The sequence below is a fragment of the Pithys albifrons genome, chromosome 3 (assembly GCF_047495875.1).
Source record: "Pithys albifrons albifrons isolate INPA30051 chromosome 3, PitAlb_v1, whole genome shotgun sequence".
Taxonomy (NCBI): Eukaryota; Metazoa; Chordata; class Aves; order Passeriformes; family Thamnophilidae; genus Pithys; species Pithys albifrons.
The window spans coordinates 74,884,779-74,911,603 of NC_092460.1; the positions used below are offsets into that span (position 1 = coordinate 74,884,779).

The 26,825-nt window shown below is 38.8% G+C and overlaps 1 protein-coding gene across 3 annotated transcripts; it reads right to left on the reverse strand.

Moving 5' to 3' along the window:
- TMEM168 (transmembrane protein 168) lies at window positions 1–26,002 on the reverse strand. Of its 3 annotated transcripts, none has more exons than XM_071552424.1 (5): window positions 25,982–26,002; window positions 21,254–22,519; window positions 11,208–11,350; window positions 8,683–8,957; window positions 1–4,532 (listed from the first exon to the last, which is right to left on the reverse strand). In XM_071552424.1, exons 2-5 carry the CDS (start codon window positions 22,388–22,390, stop codon window positions 3,985–3,987), a joined length of 2,103 nt encoding a protein of 700 aa, XP_071408525.1. In that variant the 5' UTR covers window positions 22,391–22,519; window positions 25,982–26,002; the 3' UTR covers window positions 1–3,984. The 3 variants fall into 3 exon arrangements, with proteins under 3 accessions (XP_071408525.1, XP_071408523.1, XP_071408524.1); XM_071552422.1 differs by lacking the exon at window positions 25,982–26,002 and adding an exon at window positions 25,664–25,730; XM_071552423.1 differs by lacking the exon at window positions 25,982–26,002 and adding an exon at window positions 23,380–23,854.
- Window positions 26,003–26,825: the final 823 nt, after the last annotated feature.

Genomic DNA, 26,825 nt, shown 5'->3' on the forward strand with positions numbered 1-26,825 from the left:
TGAGCATCCAAATCAGTAAAATATATTTAAGTAGTATCACAAATACACTCAAAATCTATTTACAGATCTGAAAACCATATATCCAGTAAAAATCCTCCCACAAAAAGGTATTTATAAACAAGAAAATTAACCCAGCTTCATTGTCTGCTGCTGGAAACAGAGGCGCTTTACAGCCAGCATAGTGTTAACTATGCCTTTACCAAATATACAAAATTATTTCTGGGAAAAACTTGGAGACTGGATGACAACTATAAAGGCATACAAAGCACAAGGAACGTCAAATACATAACACTAGTAGTGCAAAAACGAAGAACAATGGCTTTTTTTCCCCTCAATACTTGTGCAGAGAAAAATACTATGGGAATATGCAATTGCAATTCCTGCAAAGACTTTAATTTGTACTACTCACTCAGTGCATTTGAATGTTTCAGCAAGGCTGATATAGAGCAGATAAATGAAACAAAGTCTACATAAAATTACTACTGTAACACAAATTTATAACAAAATGTCTGAATATACAATACAGAGACAAACTTCTTGGGAAAAAAAGTTTACATTTTTCTTTACCCAGAAATTTGTACACGTTACCTCTAAACAATTTCTATGTAACTGATAAAATATGTAACATTCTTTGGAATGAACTTTAAATTTCTCTTTCAGGCATTGCTCCTGTCTTTTATACAGGGAACAGAAGAGGGACAACTCCTCACTCAGATTACAGGAGGTCCTGGTGTTTGTCCCTCAGGCACACACCCAGGCTGGGCAGAGATGTGTGGAGAGGCATGAGCACCAGGAGCTGGGGAAAAACTCCACCTAGGAATGTGGGTCATGGTAGGATGCCTTGATGTGAGTCAGTGTAGAAGTGAAGAATTAATGTGGTTGAATTCTCATCATCCATAGCCCTCGTTTTATTGTGTTCTGAAATACACAACAGTCTCTTGTCCAAAAAGGCCTCATAATTTGAACAGCTGTAAACGTTTCATTTAGTTTAAATCAGCATTTTCACCATGCCTTTGCTGTTTAAAAAAAATAACAAAATTGGAAGTAGCAATACTTCAGCTCATGTTACAACTATTTCAAATTCAGAAAACCAGAGCTCTTTTAGTTGTGAAAACTGAAACAAATCTGCAAAGACATGATTAGTTTTGCAGATAATATTTTTCCTGTATTTTTAGCCAGCTCTTTATCTAAATTGCAGCAAACAGCTGAAGATCACCCAGTCTATTGTACGAAAAAAATCTAACAGCTTGATAAGTAAGCTGGAAACCATTTAATAACCAGAGGCAAAAGAGCAGCACCAGTTGTGTTTATTCTGCCCAAAGGTAACGCCCATCAGTGCACTGCATAGTGGATCCTGCTCAGACTCAGGACAGGTCAGGAGTGCCATACTTTTTCTGTTCCCCTTGAAGCACAAAAGACATAGATGATGTCCATGAAAACGTAACAGTAGCAGACAGAGATTTACCCATTAAGATCTGTCCATTATAATTAGAGGGGAGTGTTATGGTTGATATTCAAAGCTTTTCCAAAACAGAAAGGACTAACTTCTTGACTTCAAATGTTCACAGGGTGCCTATCGGATGTTGCCTTATGGAGACTTTATTAAAATTTCTAAGGCTCAAGTTGTAATGGCTTAACATTCAATCAGATTAACTTTTACTGAAAGAGCAGTCAAAATAATGGAGATTTTACAAAACGAATGACTGCTTTATGCATCTATACTCAAGGGTTGTTGACCAAAAATGGAAGACAATGACTTCTGCAGAGGAGGCAGTGCTGCTTTTCTGCAACTCAAGAGATTTTTGTTCAACCCAACTTCAAGAATCTAATTCATGTGCTTGAACAAGGAGCTTATGTACCCAGCCCAGGCTACAGCGGATGGCTTAGAACAGACGTGCCCTAAGGTTATTCAGGAGACTTATGGGGTTTGTCCGCTTAACCTTACACACATGAAAGCAAAACCAAAACAAATGTAATGTGCACTATCATAGGAAAATTCATCCTAAAATAGAGATCAAATCAGTCTTCCTCTGGCAATACTTACTTCTCTTTACTAATGAGCAGTGGAACACTTCAGGTCACTTGCATGGGTTCAGATGTCTGGCTTCTGGACACCTGAATTTAAATGAGATGACTCCTACCTCAGGCTCCCACATTAGGAACTTAAGCTGGATACATGAAGTTAGATAGTCAAGTACCCTCTGTCCTTTCTGAAAGCAGCCACCTCTTGAACCTGTGATAAAGCTGCAATTGCAGTTTTTTACCTAGACACCAAGGCACTGAGTCTTCACAGGATATCTTACTTCTCTCTCATTTCTTAATCCATTTTTACATTATGGAAGGGGATAGAAAAAGGGAAAGCTGGGTGATGGGTGGTGTCTTACTTAACAATACTGTGTAATACAGAGTAATGAAGAAACTTAGTTGTTGTCACTTGTAAATCTGACAAAACTACCATCTTGAAGTTTGTAGGTGCAAATTGCTTTGGCTGTTGTAGAACTAATTTATTTTGGAAGTTACCAGTGGGCATCAGTGTCACCAGACTCTCTAACTTAGCTAGATAGAAAGTTCAAATGGCATTAGAAAAAGCCATGATGGCAAAAACTTAAAGAGCTACTATACTATTTCCATGTATTTAAATAAAAAAGTTGTATTTTAAAGATCAGCTAGTATCTAACATTTTTATTAACATACTGATGGAAACATAAAAAAGTAAACTCTAGGTCTAAATTGCACACACATATGTAAATAGAATGCCACAAATTGTACTGTCTTAACCATTTAAGTTATTTCACTCCTTATTTTCTGTACTTGAGAGATGAGATCAGAAAGCCACGCAGCTTCTCTGAAGGAAAGGCTAGGACAGGAGTTCTAGACCCACCCTGTGGGTGGGAGAATAGACTTAAGGAATACTCAGGATTCCCTTCTGTCACAAGAGAATAATTCACTCCTTCCAACAAACTTTGCTACTGGTTTTAAAAGATAATGAACTCATTGGCCCAACCCTGTACTCAGCATTTTACATAATCAAGGTCTTAGGCACAGCAAAGAATTCAGATAAATGTGGAAGCAAGGCAACACTTGTATTTCCATTTTTTATCTATGGATTATTTTCTTTGTTAAATTCCTTGGATTTTGTTTTGTTTTGTTTTCTTCAAAGTGGGTTTTCAAAATACAGACTAGCAACAGTCGCTAAAAGACAGAACCAGCCTAACAGATCAGGGAAAAATGTTCAGTGCAGCTTTTATTCCATGTATAAATTAACTACTTGGAATACATACCCAAAGATCACCAGCAAGATACTGAATGTTGAAAGTAACACTGAAGAATTTTAAAACTCACTTTAGAAAATGTTATTTGAGCAGCATCAGAGCATTAGAGGGTTGTTTGATTTCCCTGTTTTCTGTGGCAAATTTCCACTGATGGCAGTATAGAACTGAGGCTGGGCTGAAGATGTGAAAGTAAATAAAACTAAAGATTCTTGGTAGCTATTCACCTACAGTAGCTATTCTTCTTTTATTTTGGCTCACTGCTGTTTTTTAATACCCCTGACACCACCACATAATCTCAAGGACATGTAAATTGACTGGAGTATTAGCTTGGCTCCTTTCTCATATTTGAACTGTATAGTGGACCTAAATGACAGATGAGCATGCTGTTAACACTCCCAGGAACTCTTGTCCATCAAACTGGTGCCTCTGAGCTCTAAGAAATATATAGGAACATGTGACCTGTCTCCAGAATGCATGGTCTTATTGTACATATGCACATACAGACCAGCAACAAAACTCAAAATACCATAATCCTAACCTCTTCTGTTTAAGATTGCAGTTTCTAACTGTTGCATATAGTACAGCTGCTCAAAGAGCTGAAAAAAGAGTGCAGCAGACTTTTTCAGAGAAAAATAGTCATATAAAAAGTTTTAAGTATGGTACAGTGAGAAAGTTTCCAGAGCTCTCACTTCATTTTCTCTTTGGTTGCTAATTAGGATCTGACAAGTTTGAAACCCTGTCCTGTGTCCAGCACTGTGGGAAGAAACCAACTCATTTTCAGTCTTTTCAAGCACCTAAAGCACGCTTTACAGACCCAGAACAGATTGAGACCACAAAACCAGTTTGCCAAATGTACTAATGGATAGGTAATGCGTGGGAAGTATATCATCCAGTGTTTGGCAATATCACTTCCTGTTGGCAAATGCAAAGTGTAGTCACTCCAGTGCTTTGACACACTGTACACCGCCTTCACAGTACGTCCCTTTTCGGACCAGCTGATATTGCTGTCGGGGTTACAGTTGTACTCAACCCACTGCCTGGTGAAGTCACCGAGCTGTGGAGGGTCTGCTTCCTCGATGTCTACAACTCTGGCCATTTCTGCTCCTTGCACAGCAACATACTGGTCATTTACTTTTCTTACTTCTTTAACCCAAGGCTGAGAGTTCTCACAGTCTAAAACGATGATCAGTCGAGAACAAAAAGTGCCGTTCTTTTCTCTCCACCACTCCAACAGTGTGTCAAGTCGTAAAGCATCACCCCCTGCCATAGGGACAAAAAGCTTTAATATTAGGATCAAGAAACAGAAATCTCTGCAGAATTTTGATTGTTTTGACTGGTTCTTAGAATCTCTTACTTTAACAGCTTGGAGAGATATAAACATGTTTTCACTTGATCCCCTCGGTCTGTAAATGTTGAAGATCTCCAGATAAGTATGAACTGCTTCCAACTGACTTGCTGTGGCAGATGAAGCCATTAACTCACACTTGATTAGAAAAAAAAATCCCAAAGAAAAAAAAGGAATTTCCTCACAGTGTGAAAGAAATTACAGTCTACTGAAGAAATTTGGAAATAGATAAACAAGGAAAGAAAACCAGAAATAAAGTTTATTTTGTATTAAATCTTAATAATTTTAGGAACAAAGACCCTTTTTTAGTATGTTTTTAAGAATACAAAAAAAAGGCTCCTCTAAGAGATGCCTTTAGAACAAAACACATGCTAACAGTTTCAAAGAGAGAATATCAATGAGAGAGTCACCTGTAGGGACAAAAATTTACAAGACCAGAAATGAAGAGATTCTCTATATAGACACAGTTGTCTTCAGAGCTTCGAGAAAACTGGCATGGATTAATGAATCGATGAAACAAATCTGACAGGAATTTTTCACAGCATTTGCTTCCTATTAGCTCAGAAGATCCTTGCAACTAGACTGTCCAATTTCTCATGTTTCATCCAGCTCTTGCTCCAAAAGTGCTTTGAAAGAGGAGATTGCAATTAAAACAAGTTACCTATAGTGGGGAGACTTTCTGCTTCAGTGTAATGGATGTTGCAGGATCTACGTAGCTTTGAAAAGCAGACCTTACTCAAGTGCCTAAGGACAACATCTTGCAAACAAATGAATAAATCTCCAGTGGCTCCATAGTGATATTAAATGTGAAGAACTGGTATGTCTAGATTTTGCCAAGTTTAGAATTTACAACTAAAACACTCTAGAGTTTGAAAAAGTAAAAAAAAAAAAGTAAGAAAAATATAAAAATGTGATTTAGATTAACTGCATTTTAATTTCAGTGATTTTCTATTGACATTTTTACCTGTAAAGAGTGACAAAAAAGTGCTTCAAATTAATAGCTCAGTTACAGCATTGTGCACGATATTGCAGGTAAAGTAAAAGCAAAATTACAGGGCTGCAACTGCCTACAAAATAATGCGAACCTGGAAAATCTAGTACCAAAGAAAATCTCTAATACACAAACCTACAGTAATGACTTGTCTTGGTACATGATCCCTAAATTCCTGTAGCTATTTAATGCAGAGACATAGAAGCAGTTTTGCTTTTCTAGGTACACCTTCTGTATCAATTGTCTGCGTAAGTTTCTTTATTTGTTCACATTTCAGAGGCTTACAAATAAACTTTATTTTAGAGTAGCTATGCAGGAGTGCAGGTGGTTTCAAAACAGCACTGCACAGAATCGCCCAAAGAAAACCATCTCATCCTTCACAGACAAGCAATCACACGCTTGGCTTCTAACCCTACTGACCTCAGACACATGGACTTAGCAGCCAGCCCAAGATTCAGGCACCAAGCTGTGCAAGGAATCCAGGTGTCTGGCCACTTCTGGCTCTTTGGCAGGTTTTGGTGGCTGGCAGTTAAGCCGACAGCTCCAGCAACAGAGACAAAGCTTCATTAGCCCAGCTTATGCCTTTGCCTTCACTCAGAGAACATGACCTGCCAGGTCGTTTGACTGCTCATACTTTATGCATGACTAGTTAAGAGTTTCTTTTATATACCACTATGTTCCATCTCAGTTTCCAGTAACAGTGAAACATCATTACTGAATTAATAAACTGAGTAAGCCTCCTTTGAAAGATGTCACTACAAAGCAAAGACTACACTGCTACTGCTGTGCTATATGATGGCATATGCCAGCAGTGACAAACTACTTTTTCATTTAGATATGAATGTTTTACTTCATTGTTTGTCATCTTTCCTCATCCTCTTCACAGGTCATAGGACAGTACACAGTACTGAAGCTGTTACAAGCAGGAGTAGCGCTGTCTGGAAGGAGGATCATGATACACTCCCTGATTTAATTAAAATTAATCACAAAAAAAACTATGCAAGACCTGTGACAGCTGCCTGTTCCTCTCCTTTAAGTGACTACACATGTATCCAAGTAGAAGCTGAAGATGTGCTTGGACAGAGAACTGAAAAGGAGCTCTGTGAGAATGCTGAACACCACTGCATTTACACATTATCTTTTAGCACTGAACTTTAACAGCTAGGTTGTCCCTTATCCTAAAAGTGAAGACAGAGTTTAATATAGGCTACAGCTACCTACACAGGTACAGAGGGACCTGAACATCCCTGTCACATTCAGGCTGGCCAGATGGAAGCCAGGACTAAGCTGGACAGTGCCCAATTTTTGCAGCAACATATGGCTATATATATGCTAGAAAGCTGACCATGTCTATGCTGGAGCATTAAGTGGGATGTGGAGTTTTGCTGCTTAGCCTGGCTCCACATAAGGTGTGAACACACTCAGCAACTGCACAGGGTGGCATCTGCCCTTACAGACACATCACCCTATTCCCAGAGAAGTCATTCGGCCACCCTGGCATACACTGCACTTCACCATTTGTGCTAAGCTCACAGGACAGCTGTGGCTTTTTAAAATCACTGATACAGATGAAGCCTCAGAGAAAAAACCACACACTGCTCTTCAGTAGATCAAACGGTTCACGCATGGAGCTGCACCAAAACAGGCGTAGAGCCTCCAAATGGAAACTGACCAGTGCTTGAATACCCACCTCAGCATGGCCACAGCTAATATCTGTCTAACCTGTTGAAGAATACATGCACCTGGAGAGAGACTGCTGACAAACAGCCAGGAGCTCACAGGCAGAGTGCTATCCAAGAGAATTAATTCTATCCCAGTTGCAAATTTTCAGTGTATTTACTATGAGACTCACTTTTTGCACACAGTGACTTCAGAAGCTCAGTTCCCTTACAGCAGCAGAGCAAAGCTAAACCTTCCAATGATTCAACAATGTTAGTAAGTTTACCAAAGAACAGAGCTGAGACAGAACTGTCTGTTATAAAGAAAGAAAAAATGGGCCAAGAAAAGGGGAAATAGAGAAGTCTATGCCAAGTATATGACAAGGCATTAAACTGGCTCTTTACATAGGGTTTATAGTCCTGAGGCTACACTGCCCCCAAGTCACTCACGAAGCCTAGAATGTCAGCAAACCACAGCTGTTTTTAGGATACAAGTTTTGCAAATATGTTTGAAGATCTGCTTCTCTAGTGTGGATTGCCTATCCACCTCCTGTTTTCGTTATAGGTTCTATCTTTTACAAAAAGACCCCAAAGCATATCTTAAGGACATAAATTCAGTCCGTCATGACAGTCTAACTGACACAACAACACAGAACACTACACGATTCCCTGCCATGTCCAAGAAATGAGAAAAGATTATGTTTGTTCATTACAGTAAACAAATATTCCTCCAAATATAGGGAATAATATGTCTTTAGAGGAGGAGGGGTTATTTTGACTTCTAATTTTATGTGGGAAAAAAACAAACTTTAAAGTTAACTTGTTGAATATGAAAATCATGTGGGATGAAAATCAGGTGACTGTGAAACCATGTTTAAACTTGTAAGAATGCTTCTGGGGTCAACAGTATTTAGCCAATTTCGAGAATAAGTCAAATATTAGTGAGCTGCAAAAGGGTTTTCATCAAAGTGAATAAATACTAAAATCGCAAAGTTCGTGAAGTAACATACCTGACTGTCATACAAAGCAAGGTAAGGAAAGAATTGCTTTTTTCAACAACTTAACTGCATACAAAGAGGGCGTTTGCATTTCTCCATTTTCCCCACTAGCAGAGGTAGTCAGCCTGCAACCTGGCCTGCTTTCTTGATTCCTTGTAGCCTCTGAGTCTCTTAACAGTCACACTCTGTAATATTACCCTTTCCTTCTTCCTTCCCTGTCAGGAGCTTGTATAAACCTGTTCTCCAAAAGCTAATGGTTCTTTGCCATTCTGGACAATCCAATAATAAGTATGACCAAAAGTTCAAAATTTTACACTGCAGTATGATTTTTTACAAAATGAATTTTGAAAGAATGAATTGATTTGGAAAGTATATCAATACTAAAACTATTAATAAAAAAAATTCCCAAACCAGTTACCTGCCAGTGCCCATTCACCAGTGCCATGTGAGTGACCGCTGTAATACAGAATGTAGGTATCATGTCTGGGTCCATCTGCAGTCCGAAGCTCAAGAAAAGACTTGATCTTGGAGTGAAGGGTCTCAAAGGTCAGTCCACTAGTAGAGTAGTCACAGCCATATGTCTCAATCATGTGATAAGCAAAAAATCTTTGGATGGCATTAAGCATTCCAGTAGACCTCAGATTTAACTCTTGAACATGCTCAGGTGGAAGAAGAGTTGGTTGGCCATCAGGACTAAAAAGAAGGAAAACAGCTGTGATTATGGTTTATAATTATTTCATGCTTAGTGGGCTTTTAGCAATTGGTGATTTTTTCCCCTGTGCACATTTTCTCTGCTATGAAGTAGCACTGTTCTAAACCCAAACCGACTTGAAATGTACAGCTTATAAACAACTCAAATTGCTGTATTTGAGTAGGGGACCACCATCTCCCTTTTGTCACACTTCATTTCAAAGAATAGTCCTTACTCAACTCTATGCTACTTCTGCAGCTGAGAGACAGAGGGAGAGAGAGGAGCTGCGGTGAAAATGTCTTGGGCAGGTTCCAACAATTTCGTAAGCCCCATGAGGAACAATGTCTTCACACAGGCACTTTTCACACATAACTGGAAAGATGTGCAAGGAGAATGAGTGCTACTCTGCACAAAACATCAAATGCAAACTAGTTCCCAATAACAGACTAAAGAGAAATCCAAATACACATTTTGCCTAGATATTTTGGAATATGGACCTCACACAGTAATTCCAGCTTGTGTGTGCAGTTCCGATGCTGCTCTTTCACCATAAGAAATGAATTTCAGGTAACAGCATTCACATATTAGAAAATCCAAACTCTCACGAAAATTACAAACTAGACCTGGAACAAACCATGCATTCATGTGTATGTCCATATACATATGAATACACATACATAAGAAAAGAAAAGAGTCCCTGGGTCCAAAATGCATATATACAACATGTATATTCTATATAAAATATATAGACCACATACAGAATGCATTTTCAGAAAAATAAATGCATTCATCATTCTTCAGCCAGTGTAATGAGGGTAATAATAAGGAGCATGACTGACAGGTGTGCCAAAGTGGCCTGATTTATGTTCAGTTACAGAGATAGAGAGGTTTTGTGGGCAAAAATATGGAGACAATCTTACTCATAATACAAACCACAGCTACGGGGTTTTTTTCTATATATGCATGTATGTATGTATTCTTCATGTATTCTGTTTGCAAGTCAATGTGTAAGGACATCTGATTTCTTTATTGGTCTAGGTAATTAAATTTTGCACCTCCTCACTTCTCTAGTGCTTTTATGAAGGGTAATGTTCCACCAATACAGCTACATTGAATACCTCATCATTACTGTTTGTCTCAGAGAGTGAAGAATGAGCCCATCACTGAAAGAGTTAAGCTTTGTTAATACAGAAGTTTAGTACTGACAAATCCTGAACAGTTGCAAATTTAGAGATAACTGCCAGAGCCAGAATAAAATAATACAATAAGAGAAATTTATTATTGCCATGGAAACAAAAATATTTCATTTTTATTGTAATGTAAATTTCAAAAGTACTTTTTAATCCCCAACAATAATTGACTACATGGGTTCTTGTAAGGGTACTTAGCTGTACAGCAGAAAGACTGTAGATCAGAAGCTCAGAAAATTTGGTTTTTACACTATCCAAGATACAGTGATCTAAGATTAGCACACTACCTTTGGTTTCTTCACCTGTTATTTTTTTTTCTCAATCCACTAAACATACTCAAACTGGGCAGTTTTCATAAATTGGGCAGCTCTGTTTTAAGCCTCTCATTTCAACTGACTACTCTGCTTGTCTTGTAACTTAAACAGATGATTTACATAGTCCCTGTTTATCATTTACAAAAGAAATATGCCCACACCAATTTTAATTAGAAGACTAGAGAAGCATTTGCAAGTTTAAAGCTTATAAGAAAAACACACAAATTGGCAAATAGTAATGGTACAATCCTTCCACCCCCAAGCATTTCTCATATGGTATCATTTATGTTGAAACAAAAATCAGCTGTAAATTCTCAATGCCAATATCTGGTATGTAGTTCACTCACAAATCTAATTTCAATGTCCTTTAAGTGTAGCCACCGTCCCATTTAATAGAATTCAAAGTTGTTCTTAACTGGTCTGTTTGGTTTTATTAAACCTCCTCATGTAAAATATTTGCACTCAGTCAAATGCCCCAATCCTCCTTTGCATGAGATACGGACTGTGGAATCTGCCTATGCACAACTGGCCTGTAGAGCATTCACAGGCTTTCTAAAAGCAAATTATTCAGACATAAAAACTTGGAATTACTCATTCCAGAAGGCAAGCAAAAGGGAAAAGAGACAATCCGTCTATTATTTAAATTTGTATACAATTATCGAGAAACACAAGCTACAGCACTGCATTGCCTCCATGAGCTAACAGCACATTTACAGTACTGTGAAGTTGAAATACATGGTAACTATACCTGCAAAAGTTGGTGGGAATCACAACAGCATATCCAACACATGTTCCTCCTAAGCAGTTTCCCAGCTCATGGAAAAGCCCATGAGCCATGGACTCCAGAGGTAAAACAATGAGAAACACACTCATGAAGATCCCATTGGTTGGCTAAAAAGAAAATAAAGAGATTTAGGCATTTCATGAAAAATCCTTCCTGTCTGTTGGTTATGATTTTATGAACAGTTCCCTGTGTTTGATAACACATAATTAGGCACTGAAACATGCAAAATATTATTGGTAATGTATACATGTTTTTCCAAATATTACATGGTGAAGTACACTAAAGACAAATAAAAGGCTTGAGGAGAAGGCAGCTCCTAAGAAAGGATTGCTCTTCTGCAAGGAATGCATTTGAAAACACTGACAGTACTGGGCTTAGCTGTCAAAGCTGTGATCATAACTTGGTTTTACCCATTCAGGTAAGAAAATCAAATGCCACAAAACTATTCAGGTGCATAAAATAAGTATACCTGTAAACATCTGCAGGGTCAGGCCTTAATCAGTAATGTACAACACAGAACATCAGATGAGAGCACACTGTATCACATCCATCCCTAGAGGTATTAAAAAGATGTGTAGGTGTGGCATTGAAGGATATGGTCTAGTGGCAGACTGGGCAGTGTTGGGTTAATGCTTGGCCTCCATGATGTTAGAGGTCTTTTCCAACCTAAACCATTCTGTGATTCTATGATCATTGAAACACAGGTTTAACTATTCTTACTTTTGAACACCAAGGAGTTTTCAAAATATTCTTTGTGGAATACTATGTATCCCACAAAAGATGACTTCTGAGAACATTCATGAACATTATTTCAATTAAAAAGACCACTCTTTATCAGTTACATTAATACCACATGAGAAGGAACATCCACTACAAGACTTTGTAGTATTCACAGAGCTAAAACCCTCTAGGGAGCTTTCCCTATAGAGAAAAAAGGTTTGGAGAAGATAACACTTACTGATACATAGTTGATTTCTGTACCAAAAGAAAAAAAAAGTTTCAACAATTTCATCTCAACCAATAGCACAAATGAAATAAAAAATGGACTTGTGAAATGCCAGATGTCACTGAGAGGCAGAACAGATACAGATTCATTTTAATTATCCTAGTATTATGTGAATGGGTTTAATGAAGCATTAAATATTTAAGAAAGGTAGAAACAGTATTGCAATACATAATTAATTAAAAACTTTAAATATCCATGGTGCATTTGTTAAATATTAATGTTAGTTATGTAGCAAATAAAATAAATTCTTAGCTACAGATTTCTGTCTTGAGAAAAGTCCTATGTCTCTAAATCCCTCTATGTTTTATTCACCCTCTTTGAATAAATCTACAATATTGATGTTTTTTTAAAAATCTGGATACTGCCTTATGACTCAGTGATTTGATAGAGACTGGTAGTTCAACTCAACACATAGTCAAAGCTATTAATAATTTGCAAAGTAAATTATACTGAAAAAATGATCCCTAAACAAATTCAGTTCTTGGCACATGGCACTAACTCAACTACATTCAGTTTTTAAACACAATGACAGCCTGAAAGAACAGCTTTACCCATCTAATGTGCTTCCTCCCTAAGGAAGAATACTGTTTGCTACCTGTCCTGGTTTTAAAAAGTGTCCCATCATACTTCTGATGGAAGGACCTCACCTATGTGTCCTTGAAATGGTGACAGCAATACTTCTAACCAGAAATAAACACCAGAGTCTTATACTGAATGGTAACTGACAGTATTATTACTGATAGCACTAATTTCCCCCAATCTACATAATTACCTGAAGTCACCAGAATACCAAAAAGCTCAGAACACTCTAACAATTATGGTGCAACCTCAACTTGTTTTGTTGTCAGTAAGAAGAATCCTTTAACTAAGAGAATATATTTTTGGTTTCAAACTTATCAGCAGGAAGTGATCCTTTTCATTGCTCTGTTTCCCAAATGCACTCAAAAAATGAAACAGACTCACAGCAGCAGCAAAAAAATTTACAAATATTTGGTTAGGTTTTATTTTGTAGAAACCTTGTAAAATACAAGTCTGATCAAATAGTGGAGCTCAGTAACTAAATTGGTTTAGAGACTTGGAGACTTACTTTTCTAGTTGTAAATACCAAAAGAGTAAGTTACAAAAAAAAAAAAAGAGGAGAGATTTGTGTCCTGCAGAAATTGAAGGGCTTCTCTGGAAAAACTTCCTATTCATGATCAATTAGAGGATTTTCTAAGCTTTGGCCCAGGAAGTATGACAAATTCAGCTTCTCCAGTATATATGAATGTCTTTTCTTGGATCTTGCTACAGCAAACTGCTCTTACAATACATCAGTGTTTTTATCAAGGTGAATGTATTACAAAATAAAAAAGACATTTGCTGATAAAAACTGGAGCAATCATAATATCCTAAATAATACTAGCATGTTATTACTTCATATGAATTTTATTGTGGACATTTTCTTACAACTTGGCATGTTGTTCTAAACACTCTCTGCATTCCCCAATCCTGTAAACATATGCAAGTTACTCAGCTCTGCCATAACACAACTTGAAATTATCACAAAGCTTCACTTTGGCTGCATCTCTGACTACTAAAAAATATTTGATGATTGAAAGTACTGCTGCTAATATGAAGACACTGGCAAGAAAATTTGCATGTATTTGTGAGATAAGGATCTCACACAGAAACTCCGTGGATCATTCTGGGGATCCACATTGCTCTGTGCCCTGCTTTCAGTTTGTACCAAATATTAAACAGGAATGGGAAATATTCTCTACAGTGTTATGAGCCAACTCAGCTCCATCTGGGGTTTCAACTTTTTTCTCTTTTAATGGCCATCTTATGCTACAGAGTAGGACAGTATTGTTAGTATAGGTGTTTTACATTTATAGACATCTATCTCATGTAAAGATGCTGGCACTTGCTGTCAGCACTTTTTCAAACGTTTCAATATAGAAGAAATATGTCATTAAAAATACATATAAATGCCATTAATAATGATTAGAGCAGCTCTGTAATAGGATAATAAAATATTGTAATTCAGTGCTGCAAAAAAATGACTGGTGGCATTTTAAAATACCTAAACTACAAGAACTTCAAATAGCAAAAAAAAAATCTAATTTAGTAATTACAGTAAAACTGAAGATAGGTTGCTCCTTTAAGATAAAGAGCTAAAATGCCAGGTGGAGACTGTCAGTGCTTTATTAAATCCCAAAGATTTGATGACTGGGCCTTAATGGAGCAGATGGCCAGGGCTGCACAGGCAGAGCCAGAAAGGGATTTTGTTCTTTCATCTGTTCAACCCATTTTCATTCTGTTTTCGGTTGCACTGGCAATCTGAGCCTGCATTACATCCCTGTACTCTAAATGCCCATTGACTCCAGACAGTCTGCTCAAAAAGCAAACACAAGACTGGGACCATCTAGGCAATCCCACTAGAAAAAACAGGAGAAATAATTTTTTCTCTTATGGTCTTTTTTGTCTTTGTCTTATTCTAAAGGAAATACACAGTGTAGTCTCATTTCAACGTAGAACAGGTAAAAGAAAAAAATCTACTTCTTGCCTCTGATGACTGAAATGACAGAATAAAAGACTGGTGAGATTCATTAGTAGTATTATCTTTCCAGTTTCTCTAGTTTTTTGAGCAATCCTTATTGTTAACTGTAACCATAAGAATTTAGAGGTATTTTACAGTCAAGAGATTAATTTTATATTCATGAATAGGACAACTCCCATCCACAGAGCAACCACTACCTGCAGCACAAGGACTCTGGAACTGTATGTAATTATGGGCATGTAAAAAAACCAGGTAAGAAAAAACCGCAAACCCCAAACTATGTTAGTTTAAATTGGAAGCCAGTTACAAAGACCTGTAGAATAGCTCTTCTGTTTAAAACAGAAATAAATCACTAAACATATGTCAACCAAGATGATCACAGAATCACCAAAGGGCTGAGGTTGGAAGGGATCTCTGGAAATTGTTGGCTCAAGCAGGACGACCCACCGCAGGCTGGCTGGGATTGTATCTTACACACCAGCAACTGAGAAGGCACACAAAGATGTCTTTGAATTTCCAAGCAAAAATACTGCCCTGCTTTCCATTATCCAAGCTGAATAATATTTACCTGTTTTTATACACACACACGCACACACATGCACTGAAGAAGTACACACTCTATGTCAGAAGGCTCAGGAGAAAAAAGGGTATGATGGTAACTAATCTACAAATATTTGATGGATAGTTTATTTCAAATGAAGGCAAGATATGTATATTACAGGTAAAAAGAAGCATAAAGACAAAACTGGTAAAGCTACAGAGTAGCTCAGCTACCAGAGGAAACAGTCTCCTAACAATTCACTGAATGGAAGAACAGCCTCTGGGGAACAATAACTAATCCATTACTTCTGACTATTAAAACAGCAGTGGGAAAATCTAGGAAACAGTTTGCAGAAAATAGTTGTCATATTCACTGGCAGACAGATTTAATGTGTTATGTTTCCCATCCTTGACTCCTGTTCCAACATGGGAAAGCCTGTGCTTTAATCTGTGTGCATTTGTCCCAGCAAAACCACCAGTCACTGTCTGTTTCAAAGCATACTAAATGGACTTCTGACTTTTTGAAATGCAGAAGTGTTGAATCCTGAAATTAATGAGATTTTGGCAGCAAGTTTAACATACAGATCAGCCTCTTTAGATTAACAGTGAATACCTTGTCACCCTTCAGGACCAAGGGCCTCTGGAGTGGTGGTGACAGTAGCAAGGTGTGCTGCCACTGTGGATGCGAACAGAAAAGTGAGGCCAGGACTGGAGAGACAGAGAGACAAGAAGAGCTGAGCACAAACCACAGAGAGGAAGACAGGCAGCAAAAATAAACAGGACAGAGGGTGTGTTTGAGAAGAAATGATGATCAGTGAGCAAGGGGGACTTAGGATCTAGGTAGGATCCCTAGGAACAGTAGAGGAAGAGCAAATAAAGCATCTGAACAGACGAATCTAATTAAGAAACAGCAAAGCACAGTCAGATCAGCAAGGAGGAGGAAAACTGTCAGAGATGAAAAGAAAGAAGGGAGCTAAAAGATGACCAGACAGATAGATAAAAAAACAGGAGTGGCATAGCTATTTGAGACAACGTGGAAAGAGGCCAGAGGATGCAGCAGGGCCTCCGGGGGAAATAAAAACCCAACAAAAAAATCCCTGAACAAGCAAACCCTGAGGAGGATTGGATTAAAAATACAATCCAGGAAGAGGGGCAGGGGTAAAAAGAAGGAGAAAGATTGCGTTTGCTTTGCATTCAAAAATGTTATTTAACCTGTGATATTAACAAAACCATGTACAAGTAAATATAGATGCTACTGAGAAAACCTCTTACTATGCAAAAAACAATCTTGTTTTTTGAGAGGTTCAAAACAAAATCACCATCTTCATATTTTATTAAGGCTTTGTAAATTTAGCTTTTAAGAAACACCAGGCAACCACAACATACAATAAAGTAATTTGTCTCCCATAAATAGAGATAAATGGTACTGTCCACTTAAGTATTCAAGTATATAATGAATACTATTATTTTACTAACCCACAAATTTCACTAAAACCTAGAGTAATGTACTGAAAGTACTTAATTCCATTACTTTACTTGTCTCTAACATAGTCCATTTTTCTCATGGTAATATTAAATACAAGTCTTACAGGGATAATAATTCTTTTTGGCCAGTAATTCAGAAAACCTGTAGTTCCCTTGGCATAGAGCACTTAAAAAAATTGGATTATAAGTTTCTAAGAAAAAGAGCGCCACAAACCTTTCCAAGATCTTTGCCTGCAAATTTCAAGACCTTCATTACAAATCTTTCATCATTTTACTGGCTTCTGAAAGGACTAATGTCAGAGTAATTTGCATGACTACTGCTGGATCTTGTCCCATCCAAGGGCCTAATTATGAACAGGCACATGACTAATTGCTGCAGTACACTGGCAGTAAAGTGTCTATTGATCTGACTGCAATTACTCACACAAATGTAAAGGCAGGTGCTGAACATTTCCTGCAGATTTTGAAAGGAAAATGTCCATGTATTTCTACCAAAGGCAAGGTGTCTTTGCAGCTAGAGCAGGGATTATTCTCAGAAGCAGACCATGTCTCACCTGACACATGTCCCACTGAAAGAAAAGCTATTACTCCATTTTTTAATGCAACCAACTTTAACAAATTACTTCTACAGTTCTTCCCAAGCACACGCCAAAGCAGCAGGAACAGAGATTTTAAACCCTTGTCTCATTACAAGAGCTAAGTTCCCCTTTAAGAAAGGTCCTTGGCTTAAGAGGACTTTCAATCTCAACAGGTCTGCACCATTCAGAACACCACTGTCTGTGCTACAGCAAGTTGACTGACTTCACTTTAAAAACTTTTCCACAAAAATAGACTTGATATCTTTTGGCAATTTTAATCAGATACAATACTTTTAGCCACCAATTAGCAGACAACTGGTGCTTTAGGTCTCGACCTTTCATACACCTGAGATTTATATGAAGCACAGATATCACACAGATACTAGAAATGTTAAGGGGGCATATATAATGCACTTATAAAAGAGATTTCCATGAAAGAGAACTCCTCCCCTCCACCACCCCATTTCTGGCTGTAACCTAACACACACAAGCTCAGTTAGATTCTTTTTAATATGTTTTTGCTAATTATTTATGGCTGACTGCTAGGAAGGACCTTTCCAAGGCTCACGTTTTTAGTCACCTCTCATATCAAATGCAGTATCATTAAACAAGCGTTCAGTATATCTTCAGAGTGAGGAAAGGTATAAACAAAAAAATTCTCCACGTTCCAGATACATTTAACAGATTTTGAATGTAATTCACACTTACTGAAATGACTACATAAATCCCAGACTGATGTTGCAAAGACTGAAAACTCTTAATGTTACAAAAAATGGTTTAAACAATTTTAAAAGACTAAACCCATTTTCAGAAACTGGTGACTGAGGAATAACTTGGCATTCCTATGAAACTCTAAGGAAAAAATACAATGAAAACATAAGTTAGAAAAAATTCCTTAATATAAGAATGCAGGAGTGGCTGTACTAGTCTGCACCGAAGGTCCAACTACACGAAGAATGTGTGGCCTCCAAGGAGGCCAAATGGATGCCTAGGAAAGACTGTATGGACAGACCCAGCACATGTTTCCTGACCACTCTAACCACCAGAGGCTCAAGGGCTTCCTGAGCCAGATGTGGTTTCAAAATAGAACACAAACCTCAGTTAATTTACTTCCATGACTTTGTCCAGCTTTCTCTTGAGCCTCTGCAACTGCTGGGCACACAGAGCACACATGGCTGTGCCCCAGAGCTCACTCAGCACTACATGAGGAACTATCCCCACCTCTCTGGCTCCAACCTGCCTCTTGCCAACGTGACTCCCCTCAACATTTGCACTGAAACTCATCATTTATTGTCTCTTACTATTTACCTTCTCCCACATCAAACTTATATTATGTGTTAATTATATTCTCACTTCGTTTTACATTTTTCTAACCAAAGCACCCTTATTTATTCATTTCTTCTATGTAACCCTTTCATTTCTATAATGAATGGGGTAAAATGCGTGCTTATGTATAATTGCTCTCTTATTTCTAATTATTTTGAAATCTGACACTATCCAGCAAAATACAGGAAAAGCCCAAAGCTTCCTGCAATAACTGTAATAAATGATACATCCATTTATTAAATTGCGTTCTGTGCAGGTCTGATAAAGTATTTATTTTTCCAGTAACAGATGAAATACACACAAGTGATCTGCAAGGTGAACATCACACTATCTTTTGAAGTGGAAATGCATTTAGTTGCAACAACTGCATTCATAATCTCAAGCTAATTCATTACTAAAAATACAGTGAAAGAAATATAAATACAGTAAAATAAATGTAAATGCAATTATCTACTAAAAAAAAGTTATTGTAATAAAAAAACCTGGATTTCCTGACAAGTGAAAGCATTTGGCCTGATGCTTTTCACTTTCACCACTACAATTACTACTCCTCTTACTGAATAAGCAAATATATAACCTCTCAACAAAGATCATGAGTAACAGCTTATCTTACTTACACACAGGATGCCAGAAATTGAAATTAGCCAATAACAAATACTATGATTTTAGCTTGATTACCAGTTGGTTTCTTGTGCACAGTCCTGCACAAATCATTTCACAGCACAACTGCGCTTCTTCAGAATTAGAAAGAACTAAAAATTATCAGACATTAATAACAGTTGCTGTTATTTTGGGGTAGAGGACAGAGGCAGAAAAAATTACAATGAATTATCAACCACTGTAAAGAGAAACAACTACCAAGACAGGTACGAATCCAACCTTCCTGGGTTACGCCCAGAGCTTGCAGCAATGAGGCAGTTCTAAAGGAAGCGCCTGTGTGCTTTAAACAGATGGCAGGGGCAGAGGGAGCCCTTCCCAGGAAGGGCTCCAGCCGGAGATCCTGCCCAAGCCCAACTCCCTGCATCAGGCTCTGAGAGAAACTGCCTCTTTCCAGAGACTATCTGGACAACTTAAGCCCTTGACTTGTTCTGACTGCTTTGTTAGGTGTAACTGGGTGGAATGACTCTGTCCAAGGGCAAGAGTAGAGAAATTAATAAGACTATCTGATAAATATAGCAAAAACATATTTTTACTGTAAAAATTCAAGTCAAGCACTTTTATAAAATCACACAGTTGTAAGAAGAAAAAGCATGGAACTTAGCAACATTAGCATGCTGGTAAGTCTACTGTTCTTGTCTCCCAAAACACCTTCCCATTTCTTTAAGTGCATCAGCACCTTCACTTTCAGTAAGTACAACTTTGGGATTTCTCTTCTCTTTTTCTTTTTTAGTTTTGTTTCCTTCTGTCCTTTCTGCAAGTGCACACGCTACAGCTATGAGTACTGATACTTTTGCAAAGAAAAAGCAAAACTATCCAGCATTCCTTACAGGCTTGACTGCTAATCTCTAATGTTTTTCATGCAACAAATCAAACCAGAAACAAACACACAACACACAGAATCTCAAAAAATAACTGTCAATTTCCTCTTGCATTAATTTCAATAACAGCGTTAATCCACAAAGTTATTTAATCTAAGAAAATCTGCATGGTTAGAAATTCTCCAGGAATGGGCAGGAAATGGTTTTGGAAACACTGCAGAGACATTTCTGTAAATTGGATCTGCCATAAATTATACTTTTATACATTACTATATGTTTGAAATTCATATAAGAGATACATGGGTACAAAAATCATTGTTGTCTTGGTCTAGATCAACTAGAAAAAGAAGAGACTCCAAATGCCCTGTGGTGACTATGAAAACACACAATGTGCCTTAACTTGGGCACTGAATAAATATTTTGAAGAAAATGTATGTCCTTAATTCAGAGAAGGAAAGAAAAGTCAAAGGGCACTGTGATTTTAAGAACTGGTCTTTCAGATGACATATCCCCCTGTGCATAACCAGACCTGAAAGTGAGACACTTAGAGCACATGCTCTACAAACAACTTACCAGTTTATCAGCTGATCTTTGACTCCACGTAATTGGTTAAATGGCAAACAAAATTATTGAAAAATACACTCTTTAATACACTTCAATCTAATTAAAATACTACACAACAAAAGTGCTTGATATAGTGAGCATTACTAGGGTTCAACACTGCGATTTACTTTGAAAATAAATTTTATGGCACAATGAGTTCAAAGGTAAAATAATTTCCTAAGTAGCTGCATGCAAATTACTTGCATACTTCTACCCTGGTAGCATCAACTTTTCCCTTGGTGCCCACACAAGGAAGCTGGTAAGTTCCACGTGCCTTAACAGGTCTCAGGCACGGCAGCACAAAGGGTTAAATTTGAAGTGCATGCTGGTGAAATCAAGTGCTCGCATTTTGAAGTGCTGAGCCACAGCATATCATCAGATTTTAGATATTTAGGGAGCCAACAATTATCAGGATTATTCTTAAGAGGGAGATCAAGATAAAGATAATTATTTACCTGCCAAGAGACAGCCCCCAGAACAGCGGTTGCGACAAGGCTGAAGAACACCAGCTTGTCTGAAATCAAACAGAAGTGACGCATTCCTTTGGATGCCATAACTCTGTCCAGGCTGTTGTTCTCTGCACGGTGGGTATAGTACACCTTGTGACAGTCATTCAATTTTGTGTGAAATCCCCAAAGAGTTATAAAAAAAATCACATGACAGATCATCCAGAAAATTCCAAAAATAGAAAAACCAGGTATCACAAAATACCAGAGATCCAAATCACGTAGTTTAAAGGCTGCAAGAATGAAAAAGGTTAGTTCAATGACTCCAACTGAGAGGACAGAAAGCCTTCTGCAAATTTTACCACGGTACAGGTACGGCTTCCATCGTTCAGTAACTGAAAGTCCACTGAAGTAAACGTCGAGAAGTGGATCAGAAATCAGGCAGCTGAAGAAACATGCCAAGGCAAAAGGGTTTGTGGGGATTTGCAGTGATGGGAAAAAGAGCAGGGACGCAATGGCTCCAAAAATCGCCAAATTTGGAATTGCCAAAAAAGACTTCATACGTAAGTCAATAATCAACATGGCCAAAGCTATGACCAACAGAATAATACTCATAGATTTTTCTACAAGCATAGTTGTGCTGGCAATTGCAAATCCAATGAGCTCCAAAAATTCAACTGTTGTCAGCAGAGTCGGTCGATGATGGACACAGCCACAAATCCTCTCAACCAAAGCACATAATATCCTTAAAACAATGGCAGAGAGGAGCAAATATTTAGTAGCTTCTTCTTTCACATCCGTTTTGAAGGCAGAATTATTAAGAAAACAGAGAAGGCCAAGCAAAAAACCAAACCAAAGATTGGAGAGACTCAAACTTGCTGTTTCCATTGAAAAATAGTAGTACAATATGCTGGCAATTCCAAGAACAAAGAGTCCCAGAATAAATATTACTAAAATCAGTGCATCTGCAGTTTTTTCCCATCTGACATAAAGGCCCATGCAAATGGCAACCAGTAGGTTGATTCTGGCAAGGTAGCCAAGGTATCTGACTGATGAGTGCATGTTCACTTCTCTGTTTGCTTCTTCTAGCCTTGTCATTGCTGCATAGAGACAATGACTAACACAGTAACGCAGTGACCAACACATGTAAACTGCAGTTAGGGGGTTTCACCCCCTTGACTGAGAGTAAATATTTGGGTTTCTTTCAACAAACACATCAAATCACTGCCTTCTGTAACAGAATTTCAGTAACAGTGGTCCAGAATCCTCGAAGTCCTGGAAGAGAATTTAAAAAGTTTTACTGGCATACAATTCCTTTTAGTCATATAGAACATAAACATGACACATCATTTCTCACCAAAAAGTTTAGCATCTAAATTAACACAATTTTTAATCTAAATTAAAATGACGAAGTAGGTAGATTGTTAAAGATTAAACTGGGGTCATTATTAAGACTAATACAAAATGGGTTCTGCACAAATCTTATTCATAATTTGAAAGGAAAACAAACCTGGCCTGTGCAGTTTTCCACAAAATTGATCCATTAGGTACTTATATTAGATATCTATGGATAGCCAAAATATGGCTATGATAGCCATTACCTTCTAGAATAGTTAAGTATTGTTTTAAAACATTATTTTACTTCAGCATTGCATTTGGTAAATTCTCACTTTATACTAAATCTTTTCAGGATGCTTTCCAAAACTTCCTCTTAGTAGTCAAATAACAAGGAGTTACAAAAAGAACTTTACTCTCAGTTAATGAGCTTAAACCCCAGCAGATAATGAAAAGGTTATAATTTATCTTAGTTTCACGAAAGAGGAGTAGAAACACAGATACATCAACTGATCTGGTATGATTTGCAGATATTTTTCCTACTGTAAAATCAAAGCCTTAATTCTCACCCATTCAAGTCACTTACATCCTCCTCCAAAAGCAATTAAACAAATGAAAATTATCAGAATAAATATCACATTTAGAATATAAGCACCTCCTACTTGGGATTCACTGAACAGGTATCATTTTAATTTAGTATTTTTAAGGGGAATTTTGTAATGTCATGGGCAGAGTCTCCAAGACATAAGAAGACTTAAATGTAGCCTCTATCAATTTTAAGTAATTAAATAATCGCACACCTTATAGAGACTTCTGAAGAGCTACGGATATGGCACAGCAACCACTGTGCCAAAACCACTCAGCTCAGTTACAGCTCACTGCTTTTACCTATAATGCTGGAGGAAATATTAAAAGACACCTTAACAAACTCAAAACTTAGTATTTTATTCTTTCTTGATTCAATTTTAAACCAGTGAACAACAAATGATAAAGCGAATTGACTGAATTGCCCACAAGTTTTAGCAGATTTGAAGACAAGCACCCAGTGTAAAAGCAGCTTAAATAATTGGTGTAGAGACAGACTAGGCCTAAGACATTCTATTGCTTAAATTACTTATTTGGTAACATACATTTTCAAATTATATTAAACATCCAACAACACCGCAGGTACCACTTGGAAGAACTATGCATTAAAAATCTGGTTACTTGAAGTAGAATACATAACATATACTTAAAGCAAATAGTTATTACATTAAGTTATGGCAAATTAAAAGTTCTTTGGATCTCACCTGTGCATTTTCATAGTTTTCATTATTATTAGTGTTTTGTAGATATTGTGAGTTGCCTGAATTCTTAAGACCTCACAATATTTCTCCCCTTAATTTTACCTACCTGCTTACTGCTCCTTTCAACCTTTAATCTGTTTTTACATTACACAGGTTAACACAGACCTATGTCAGCAATCATATTCCAGGTCTGCAGTCTCACTGTTTCTTGTACTACAATCAACATTTACTTTATAGACAACTTGAACCATTTACTTCAACTGCTACACATGCCATTCCCCTGCCTCCAGCTCTCTCTTGTGCAAACCATAAATACAGAGAAACAATTTCCCATCGCCCTCCAACCCAACAGCACTGATGTGTGTGATTACTGGTACGCTGAAGAACATCTGCCACTCCATCGTGTTTGTTGCGATTCCTGAGCCTTCCTGGAACCCCTCCAAGTCAAGGGGCTCAGACGGTAAATGTTCATCCAGACAACAGCCCCACAGAAGTCAGTACGAATGAGCCCTTTGTTCATTCATATGCAAAGGGCAGAAGCTCCCACCTAACACCTGACTAAAATTTTGCTGTGATCAGTAAGTTATTTTTTGGTAGGATCGTTACAGTAGCAAACTCTCTTGCAGGCAAGCAGCTGCTGTGGCAGAGGAGAACTGTTCTGACAGGTTCGGCTTGTGCCGAGTGGAGTTTTGCTGCTCTCACAGCATGAAAAACGCGAAAAAGAAGCTTCTCTGCTGCTGCCCCACGAGCTGCGCTGGGTCCGGGGCAAGGGAACATGCCCGTTCCTCAGGGAAAGACACAAATGCTGCTTGAGCATGAAGTATTTGCAAAACCACCACTCACACTGTGAATGCAACCTCCTCTTCCTGGCTCCACCTCCAAGACAATTAGTCCTAAACCACACTACTAACCATTAGCAGTTTTCTCACCAAAATACCTGGTCAACTTTCCGGTGAAAAGGTGCATTTTCCTGATTAATATATCCCTTCACGTAGCTATTAACAAACACACAGAAGACAGCAATTAAATTTTAAAGAAACATTTCAGTAACTGCTTTGGTCTCTAAAACACAGCCATTTGTTAATGATTTCCGTTAATTAATGCTTTGGCTGTTTACACAGACTGTTCAAAGTCGGGGCGGGTGTTGTGTTTGTTGGGTTTTGAACTATGTGTGAACTACGTGTAACTCAGCAAGTCACCTTTAAATTCCAAACAGAATGTGGACACTTTTAAGAATTCATCAATCAACTTTTGCAAATATAATTTTAAGCAAAACTTGGAATTTCAGAAAAGATTTAAACGATCTTAAGAACTTTCTTGTATGTACAGGAACACCACTCTTCAAGTAGCTTTCGCCCTTTTATCTAAGAAAGTTGAAAAATGAACAAAAACCCGAAGCTGGCTCAACAGTGTCTTCAGCTGACTTTAAATTCAAGTAAGGCCCAGCTGAACTCCTGAACCCAGTTTTCTTCAGCCTTATTCTTCCAGTTTACCACTTTACTGTTTTTAAAGCTACTCTGTAAGATTTTTTTTCTTAAAAACAAAAAGCCGTATTTAGCTAACACACAGCGGCCTTAACCCCTTGACGGACGACTCCGGGAGTGTCTGGACGCTCACCCGGCCGGTGCCGAGCAGGGCAGGGCTGGGCCGGGCAGTGTCGCGAGGGGCCGCCCCGGGACGCCACTCTGTGCCCGCGCCCCCCGCGGTGTCCCCGGCCGGGCCGCCCCGGTGCCGGTGCCGGTGCCGATGCCGGAGCCGGAGCGAGTCCCGGCCCCGCCGTCCCCCGCCCCGCTCTCACCTCCGCGGGCGGCCCGGGGCCTGCCCGCCCCCCGCCGCCGCCATGTCTGGGCCGAGCGCCGCGCTCCCGCTACGGGCCGCGCCGAGGCTCAAATGCCGCCCCAGCGCCCGGGCGCGGCCAGACAAAATTATTAAAAGAAAAACCGAACCAAACACCGCAACTAAACCTGTAAACACCTTCAAGTATTGCTTAGGCACGGAAGAGTGAAAACTGTGTTTGAATCGGCACTGCAAGGCCGAGTGAGCCCTCTCCATCCTTCGGCCCTGGTGCCTTCCCTCGGCCACCTGTGTTTCCCCGCGCTCCGTGCTGGAAATGCACCTTCTGAGTTGGCCCTTGCAGGCAGTTTCTGATCTGAGCTCCATGGCTGAGAGAGGCAAAAAACGGGGAGTGTGGAAGAAGTTCGCAAGGTGGGCCGGGCTGCGGGGCAGATACATCCTTTGTTGCTGTAATTCCTTCATCCCTCACTGTCCAGTTCTGGGCTGCTCAGCACAGGAGACATGGAGCTCCTGGAGTGGGTCCAGCAAAGGACAAGGATGCTCAAGGGCGTGGAGCACCTCCTGTAGGAGGAAAGGCTGAGGAAGCTGCTCCTGGTCCGCCTCACGAGGAGATGACTGAGCAGTGACCCCCATCAATGTGTGCAAATACCTGAAGGGGAGGGCACCAAGAGGCTCGCCAGGCGTGCTGTGGTGGTGCCAACCACTAGGGCAGCAGGCAACGGGCAGAAACAGGCACAGGAAGTTCCACCTGAATATGAGGAGGAATTTCTTTACTGTGCGGGTGACCGAGTACTGGAACAGATTGCCCAGAGAGGATGTGCAGTGTCCCTCACTGGAGATATTCAAGAACCATCTGGAGGCAACTCCATGCAACCTGCCATAGGATGACCCTGCTTGAGCAGGAAGCTTGGACCAGATGGCCCACTGTGATCCCTTCCCACCTCAACCGTTCTGTAATTCATCACAAATAGCCCCTTCTGCCCCTAGTCAAGGAGTTCCAGGGCTGGCTGGGAGCCTAAACATCTAAACTTGACCACCTGTCTTGCCTGCCTCAATTATTCAGACAACTGATTCACAAGAATCTTAGCAGTCTACAGAATCATTACCCCTCCTCAAATTTTAAATACAACAGGCCAACAGGCATAATAGTTACGTGGGTTTAAAGA